Here is an 8,712-nt window from a genome sequence, read left to right as displayed (position 1 = left end):
TGCAAAGATCTGATGAATTTGTCTGCTGCAATTATTTGTCTTAGTGCTAAGCTAAGCTAACAGGCTGCAGCCTTATTGTAACCAGACTAGCATGAGTGGCATCGATCCTCACATCTAGCCCTCAGCAAGCACTGCGCTGTTTTTGACCACTGATTTTTAATCCTATCTCTCATAAGCAGCCCAGCTTTATGGAAGTGCAGTACTAACCTGCTGGATTAGTTGGATTGACCATTTACACAAATCTGGAATTCAAATAATTTGTGCTCATCTGACAAGACAGAATACAATGAAACATTTCCCTCCAGGGATTATGAACCTTTAAGGCTGAATATAATGTGTGACACTTGTAATTAGATTCCAGGTCTATAATTACAGCATTATTCAAGTGAGTAGACTTTGATCACTACTAAACTGTTTCTGCAACCTGCAAAAGTACCTTTCTGTCTTCATTTTGTTCCTTTATCCTAAAACAACAGGTCCCACCATGTCTTGAAATTAGCCCAACAAGAGGCCATTTATAGCCAGCCGCTTTAAACCACAAATAACGTAATTGTGGACTCAGCTGCTTTCTTCATGCCTTTTCTCCCTCAGGCACATATGGGTGTCTGTCCGCATGTTGCTGCTTGTAAACTATTTCACCAGAGGCGGAGGTGTGGTGGGTGTAGAGAGGACTGACACCCTCTCCACCTGCAAACTAAATGGATCTGTCTCACAGTGTTCACATACTGTTGGTTCAGTGTTGGAAAGTGACTAAGTACATTTACTCACATACTGAGCATAAATACAAATTTCTGGTACTTTTGTCATTTGTCATAACTAGTTATCCTACCTCTTAAGTTAATTTGAATTAGCTATAACGTGCAGTGACAATGCCGGAGTCAGAGTATTTTCACTGTACTTTTATTAAAGTAAGTGATAGAATACTTAAACTACTATGCAGGTTTAAAGGATCGGATGTGTTTTCTCTGAGTGAGGAGATCCTACATGAACATCCTTTTCTCTCAAAGTTTTTGTTATTTTACATGAGCGATTTCTGTCTCTCACTGGCTTCAAGGGTTGGGGTCTGACTGTTGAACAAGTGTGATCAAACCACCTCATGATACAGAACAAGAGCTGAGTTTTGAGTTTTTTTCATCTTAAACATTGATTGTCACTTATTCGAGTCGAGGATTTAATGTCACAGAGGAACATTTTCAAGTCCAATTGTTGTCTTAAAGGTTATCTATTAACACATGGCATATTTTCCAAAGGACGAAGCTGTCATAACATAGCTGTGTCCAAAGCCTTTGGTCTCAAATAGAAGAATGTTGATCAGCTCGTCTATCGGCTCTGCTTTAAATAGAGAATTCACGCATGATGAGTCATGACTGATTCTTTATTGTAATTTTAATATAAACAAAATGGTACAAAACTTCAAAAACAGAAGTTTACAGTGAAAACACTTGCTTCAACATATCACAGCCTTAGCACCAGTATTCGGTCGATGGCTTCACTGAGTTTGAACTCAACTCGAATTCTGTAAATATCTGTAAGAAACTGTCAGTTCTATGTAGTCCCGCCTATATCAGGAGACAAGAATATATAATAGAAACAAGAATATATTTAAAAAACTAAACCCCACCTGCCTCTTGGATTTCAACTCACCCTCTACACTCCCACATGGCTCTGTTACCCTAAAATTAAAAATTAAGCTACAGTGTTGCGAAAATGGATAAAAGACAAGTTTGTGTGTGCCCGAAATCTTCATTAAAATCAGTTTGTATGTTACTTAAACTATCATCCACCGTCAGGATTAAAATCCCAGAAAAAACTGAGAGACTACCTCTGAAAACAGGTTCCGTGATGACTTTTATCCTCAGTATCAGATGCTCAAAGGGCTGAACATCACAATAAGAGGAGTATCGAAACAAAGAAGGCCTTGGTTTCACATTGAAATCCCACTGGGGCTGCCGATTTGTGACAAAAGCGTCACCCAAGTGACCCAGTTATGGCTGTTTTCTTCTGCGACCTTCTGTATGCTTCCATTCTTCCTTTCTTGGTGTCATTGTGTATTTGACTGTACTGCATATTCTACTTTAAAACATTAAATCTTTACAAACTATCATTTCAGGCCTCTATAGAGGATGCAGGGTCAGGCTCGGTGAGAATGGGGGCGGTGAAGCTGACCCGAATGTCACGGGGGTAAAAACCCTGAAGAACCCCGTCCACGACAATATCCGGGAGACCTGCAGGACAGAGTTCAGACTTATTACTGTGTGAACATGCCTTTAAATTCAAAATCTGGTGATTCACAAAATGTTCCAGAATATATTTGAGTCTATCGAAAAAGCCAGTACGTGCTGTTCTCTCCCACCTGAGGTGCAGTCAGAGACATACGGATCCTGGAAAAATCCAAAGACTCGCTGATGTGGTGACTGATAACTGAAGAAACAAAAGGTGAAATGTGACAAATCATTCTTATGCAACGGTGAAAAAGAAAAGAAAAAAAAAAATCTCTTACATGCATATTCTGGTTTGAATGTGCCAGATGCAAGCCCGGACAGAACTGATCCAGGGCCCCGGGCCTCGGGGTGGCCCCTGAGAGCATGTTCTCAGCATCGTGTCAATTCATGTGTGTAAACTGACTCCCATAACTCTAACAGGACACGATGTGCAGCCAGAAGAAGTCGTGACGCACGGTGGCCTGGATGTGGCATGTGAGGAGTGTCAGTTTGCATAAAAAATAATACATGCAAGTGTTTTGACGCATGTTTGCTCGTTATAGAGTGACTTTGAGTTGAGACACTAAAAACAGAATGAAATGTTAAAGTGTTCCAGTGCCCATGTAGTAATATCCTTTATATCGTCATGCAGTGAACCTCTCTTCATCCTTGCTTGTGACTGACTGAGTCTTTTCGAGGCTGCTCCTTTCATACCCAATCATGACACCATCACCTGTAAAGTAGCAAAAACCCTCTGTGTTGCATTCAAAGTGTTGTCACATAAAAATAACAAGCCCAAGCATTTAATAAAACTGACTCTGATGAAGAGGTAGTGGCAAAAAACGTTTTTCAGACTGGGAAAATTCACATGAATGTCCATGCAAGTCAGAGCAGTGACTTGAAAAATGTGGGTACAGAAGTTAAGGACGAAAGTAAACATCGGGTTGATGATAAGAGTTTTTCACCAAAGTCATGTTTTGTATAGCCACTGTATTGTTTCCTTCACTCTTCCTTGTCACTCAAACACTTGAAACAGCTCTCAACGTGTTGTTTAAATGCTCTGAGTGCTAAAATGCAGAACAACTTCTTCGTGGCGTTCATGTTGCTCTCACATTTTGACACGACACAAAACATGCCATAGTTGGAATAGCTGAGAAGCCCCGGACTTGCCAGAAGATGCATGGAGAAACCTGTTTATCAGTTATCACACATGTTATTTATTACGCTATATTTTCACTAGAAGAACTTGAAAGCACCATGTCAGTTCAGCTCAGTGTTTTCACACCCTGCCCTTCTTGTTTTTTCATGTGTCCATGAGGCTAAAAGATGTGTAGAAGCAGGGAACTTGAAAGCATCACCATCTAATTTTTGACAACACCCAGCCTGGCGGGTACCCGTGCTCTACACAGGGTAAACCTCCTCCAGCAGACACAGCATATATTCTGTACTGCATGTACACAGAAAAAATGTGAATCACTCATTAAGATCGTACCTGTAATCCTGACTGTCCAATTCATCGAGTGATCTGAAATTAGAGCACATAACTATTACACGTTTCCTGCAAGGACACTGTCAAAATAAAGGTTACGGTACAGTATGTGTTTGCAACTCCAAACATTTATGGTTACCCAGATACTGAAAATAAGCTATATTTCAAAGAAGGAAATAATCAAAAGCACAATGAAGACAAAAAACTAATACAGTCTGGACTGATCTGTTTCATATCTGTACATTTGCCCGTCCTTGGTCATTGGCTGTGTTGTGGCTTTCATTCAGTGCTGCTGTGAGAAATGCGTTCTTATTTTTTATTATGTTGCTGCATTGCCCCCAATCCAAAAATAGAGGCGCTAAATATAGCAACATGACCGACATCTCTGGGTGCAGTCAGAGGAGTCCGGACTGAAGGACTTACTCTGTGCTGCTGATCTTGTTCCCCGTGTGAAAGTGTTTCAGGTGGAGGAAGTCGAGCAGCGCCTGAGGCACGTCTTCATTCTGATAGATGATGTCCTGGCCAGTGAGAGAACAATACAACTTGTAAAATTTGACTTTTGGTCAAAGTAATTTCAAGACTGCATGTTTATGAATGAGTCTTTTGTGGCATTTTATTTTGCCTTGAGGGCATGACGAGATGCAAAGGTCACCGGCTGAAACCAAACCAGCGACACTGCGCCGGCCGGCGGCCGTGCAGCATGCCATCATAGTCAAACGATCTGTCTCACACAAAAGGAACAGAGGCTTGCTGCCGAAGGATGTTTGTTGCCTGAAGAAGTTCCCAGCTCACTGTGTGAACCCCTGGATGTGTTACCTGGATGTAGTCTTCCAGCTCCTGCCTCCTCTGCTCCATTGGTTTGGTCCTCAGATGAGGGTTCCTTTTGCTCGGGAAGTCTGGAGTCTGGATGATCTTCCGGAGCTGCAGGTAACACAAGATACAACGTGAACCTTCAAGTCCACTGCGATAGCCGGCCACGACGGCACATGACCCACAAAGTGACTTAACTTAGGCACCCTGCAGACTTCTGGATGGCCAGTAGTGCCATGTTGTGTTAAAGTGCTTTACAGGGGCATCCGAATATGTTAAAAAGAAAACCTTCACATACTCCAAAACTGAAAGACCATGAAAGTGCTTTAAAATCTGTCTTGTGGCACACCGTGAGCCGATGCAGTGGTCCTTGCACACTACTGCTCTCTAGCTCTTGCACTTTAAATTGCATATAAAAAAAATCTGCATAGCTTTTATATGTGTGTGTGTGTGTGTGTGTGTGTGTGTGTGTGTGTGTGTGTATAATATCCTTGCATGTATCTATGTAACTGTGCAGTTTATCTTCCTTGTAAACAGAATTTAGTTTTCTTTTACATTTTCATCCTTACACTTTACACTTAGCTCTATTTCATTGTTTTATCCTAATATAATTCTAAGTATCGTATATTTATCTGTTAACACATTACTGTGCGTGTAACAATCATTCAGTCACACTGTTTTTACTGTGTCTGTGGCAAAAATGTTCAATATACATACTTTTCTGTGGAGAGTCTGGAACTCGCTGCTTTTCCTGAGCACAAAATGTTTCCTCTCATTAAACAAGACTTCAACTCTGAAGAGCTGCAAACAAAAAGACAGAAAGGACAAAAAGACAGAAGAAGGACAAACACTGGCATTTAGTAAACTTTATGGTCTTTACTGAAAGTGGAGAAGTGTGTCGGAGTGGCTCTGCAACTGTCGTATTCATTTTCCACCTTCATCATCCGGCACATTTAAAACATCATCCTATCAAGCAAAGACAGAAATTCAAAAAAAACTGTCAAACATATCAGGTTTAGATGACTAGAAATATATCACATGATACAAAAAGCTAGTTTTTGTGTTAAATTACCAGCTTTGACTAATAACATTTAACTCTATATGTTTTTGTGGGTTATTCCTCAGACGCTCTCATCTCTCCACCAGGAGGAGGCACAGAGCTTCAGATTTCATTCTCAAGAAAGGTGTGTAACTACAGCGGCTGGTCTGTTGACTCCACCTACAGCACACAGATCAACGACAGATTTCTGCTCCTGCGAAAACCACCATTAAAATATATTTAATCCATCAACATTTTTGCATGCTAGTGTTATGCAACATGGATTTAGGTAACAAAAAAATAATAATAATAATAATAATAATATAATGATTGAGATGTTATTTATAATGTTGCTGTTGCTCTTGAGTAACAATGAATGAATGACATATTGTTTACATTTTCTACTGCCATTTTATTTGCGAGTGCCTTCATCAATTCAAGTGTTAATTGTAAAATCAGACGTATATTTCACGAGTATAGTTGTAAGTGTAGAACTTGATATATAGACTTGATGTATAGAAGGAGCACTGTGTTGCTGAGGAGAAACTTGAACGTTTGAGTGTTTGTACAGTTACAGCTTCCAGCGCTTTATCAGCAATGCAAACAAAAGGTAACCTGAGTCTAACATCTTGTGGTTTCAGAGACTTGGCTGCTGAGTCTGGAACAAATTCCCCAGGCCAGTGTTGATTTCTTCCATTTTCAAATGTAAGTGTGAGTGTGATACGTTATAAATTCACAGCTAGGTGATTGTTGTCAGGAAGTGTGATAAGTTTCACTTCAGCTACCGACATAAATTGAGTTCATAATCACAGAGGACTTTAGTAAAAGACACCACATGTGTTTATATCCCCCGTTTTCTTGCCTTAATAAGCTTTTACACAGGATACACCCGAGTCTGTGGTTCTCACTTTATGCTACTGTGTTTCAGTGTGTGTGTGTGTGTGTGTGTTCAGGGAGAAGGGGGATGTGTACTGCAGTATAATGTCATTAATGTTTTACAGCCTTCTGGTTTGAAATAGGAACAAAATAACTACATACATCCTACTGCAGAAACCCTCCAGTCAAAGGTCAGGAGGGAACCAAACTTTATGAATTTATCCACATTTTGGACTCTAAATACCTGAGTATATCTACTTAAATAGTTTTGAGATGCTTTCCCTTATTATTTCCATCTTGTGAGACTGTATACCTTTATTTGACTACGGATTAGAGGACAAATATGGGACAAATGTCCTTCTTTGGTTTATGTTTATTTACTTCTCAGATTAAGATTTTAGTAACAGAACATTTGATCAGTTTATAAAACATGCTGCGTTGTTCCACATTAAAACCAACTCACACATGATACAGTTTGAATTACTTGACTACAGCAGTCAAATGATGCTTTCACTAAACAATCACATCACACCAAAATTCTCTTAATCTTTGAATACTTTTGTAATTTAAATTTAAATTTAAATAAAGACTTTGCATGCATGACTTTTACATGTAACTGAGTGACAGATGAATTGCTCTGTTACTTAAGTATAAGAGCACCTTAACCACCACAGGTTAAGACTTTGAGAAAGCAGTTTCTCCCTTCTGCTCAAACACACACCTGGAGGTGTGTGAGTATGACTGAGGTCACGCATGTTATAAGCAAACACATTTGAAGCACATATTTGTACAGGCACATAGCACTGTTAGGTTCTTGTACTGTACTTACACTTTTGGAGAGCAGCTTGACAGCTTTAGTTTTTATATTCTAAGATTTAACATAAAAAATGAGTCGTTATTTCTTATTTCGTAATTATCGCTTTTTATGTAATTATTTGGACTTAAACCACATAAGTCCAGGTTGTTATCTCATTGTTAAATAAAACATCTTAGATGGTGAATGGTCTTGCATTTCTACAGCACCAGTCTACTGACCATCATTCACACACACATCAGTACACTGATTACTGAACCACTTGAGCCTACCCTCAGTTTGACTTTTAACATCAGAAATATGATGTTTTAACACGACTGTGACTTTTATTTCACAGTTATGACCTTTTAAGTCACCATTTCGACTTTTATGCTCTTCAGACCTTCTAGCTCACAACTTCTGATCTCATAGTTTTGACTTTCTATTTCATAATTATGACTTTTATCTCATAGTTTCACTTTAAATATCACGCCTTTTTGCTCCACGATTCTGTTTCAGAGTTCTGACTTTTCATCTCATCATTTAGACTTTAATCATAATTCTGACTTTCTAGTTCATATTTATGGTTTATGTCTTTTTTTTCAAGCTGATTTTTAATGTTGTGTTTTCCTTTATCTTGCAGAAATCTCTCTCATGCATTATCCCAATCAAATAAACAATAGGCAATTGAACATATATTTACAGAGCAGCACGTTTTAGACCAAACTCCATTGTTTTAGCTGGCAGGTAGAGATCCTCTGAGCCAGACGCACTTTCACTCCTGTCCTGCAGGTCACCTGGCTCACCTGGCGCCGCAGTTCGCCTTCACTATCAAACTATGAACATGCGGTAGCCCAATAACACAGCCAAAAGCGGTAGAGTAATAGAGTAATAATAAGTTAAAGTGTGTTTCCATTTAAGCGACGAGAGGTGACACTGACAAACACCGTCCTCACCTTCTTGGACTTTCCCGACTCATCCACTTCCCTCTCCATCGAGGGTATCGACACTTCAATCATCCGGAAATCTTCCGTCAGCACCATCAGACTCCACAAACTGTTCGAGAGTGACTTTGTGCAGCCGATCACCAGCTCGGGAAGAAACTTTACACGCCTTTCTCCGCTTCCAGGAACTGTAACAGACCGAGTCCGCGTATCCGTGTGTGTGTGTGTGTGTGTGCTCTCCCCGCTCGGTCGCCTCCTGCGCTCCACCTACACACTAATTGGACGAATCCAGCAGTCAGGCGCATCTAGAGACATTAAAGGTGCAGTCCAACATTTAGGAATGCAATTACAGCAAGAGCAGCAGCAGCAACAACAACAACAACAACAACAACAACAACACCGGGCGTGGAGTTAGGACGTTTATGTTGGCACTAAATGTCTGACAGATGTGAAAGCCCATGACTGTGTAGCTGGCTAGTAATAATATTTTAAACTGGATTTTATTTGTGTATATATTTTTCTATTTTTTTTTTTTTTTTTTGTTTAAATCAAATACTGAG

The 8,712-nt window shown here is 39.8% G+C and overlaps 1 protein-coding gene across 2 annotated transcripts; it reads right to left on the bottom strand.

The window, feature by feature from the left end:
• Window positions 1-1,356: 1,356 nt before the first annotated feature.
• On the bottom strand, window positions 1,357-8,503 carry snx22 (sorting nexin 22). Of its 2 annotated transcripts, XM_037106995.1 has the most exons (8): window positions 8,165-8,503; window positions 5,436-5,466; window positions 5,218-5,301; window positions 4,507-4,611; window positions 4,114-4,208; window positions 3,694-3,726; window positions 2,354-2,421; window positions 1,357-2,225 (listed from the first exon to the last, which is right to left on the bottom strand). In XM_037106995.1, exons 2-8 carry the CDS (start codon window positions 5,451-5,453, stop codon window positions 2,107-2,109), a joined length of 522 nt encoding a protein of 173 aa, XP_036962890.1. In that variant the 5' UTR covers window positions 5,454-5,466; window positions 8,165-8,503; the 3' UTR covers window positions 1,357-2,106. The 2 variants fall into 2 exon arrangements, with proteins under 2 accessions (XP_036962890.1, XP_036962889.1); XM_037106994.1 differs by lacking the exon at window positions 5,436-5,466 and having other exon boundaries at window positions 8,165-8,500.
• Window positions 8,504-8,712: the final 209 nt, after the last annotated feature.

The sequence above is a fragment of the Acanthopagrus latus genome, chromosome 8, assembly GCF_904848185.1.
Source record: "Acanthopagrus latus isolate v.2019 chromosome 8, fAcaLat1.1, whole genome shotgun sequence".
NCBI classification, from domain to species: Eukaryota; Metazoa; Chordata; class Actinopteri; order Spariformes; family Sparidae; genus Acanthopagrus; species Acanthopagrus latus.
Note: the sequence above shows the minus strand (reverse complement) of the source record. Positions and strands in the feature narration are given on the sequence as shown.

Excerpts from the sequence above, each read along its gene's own strand:
- snx22 (XM_037106994.1), bottom strand. The coding sequence starts at position 8,251 with ATGGTGCTGACGGAAGATTTCCGGATGATTGAAGTGTCGATACCCTCG. Across the intron at positions 4,612-5,217 it reads TCCAGACTCTCCACAGAAAA|CTCCGGAAGATCATCCAGAC; the intron begins GTATGTATATTG and ends TGTTACCTGCAG. Across the intron at positions 3,727-4,113 it reads AACAAGATCAGCAGCACAGA|ATCACTCGATGAATTGGACA; the intron begins GTAAGTCCTTCA and ends CTCTAATTTCAG.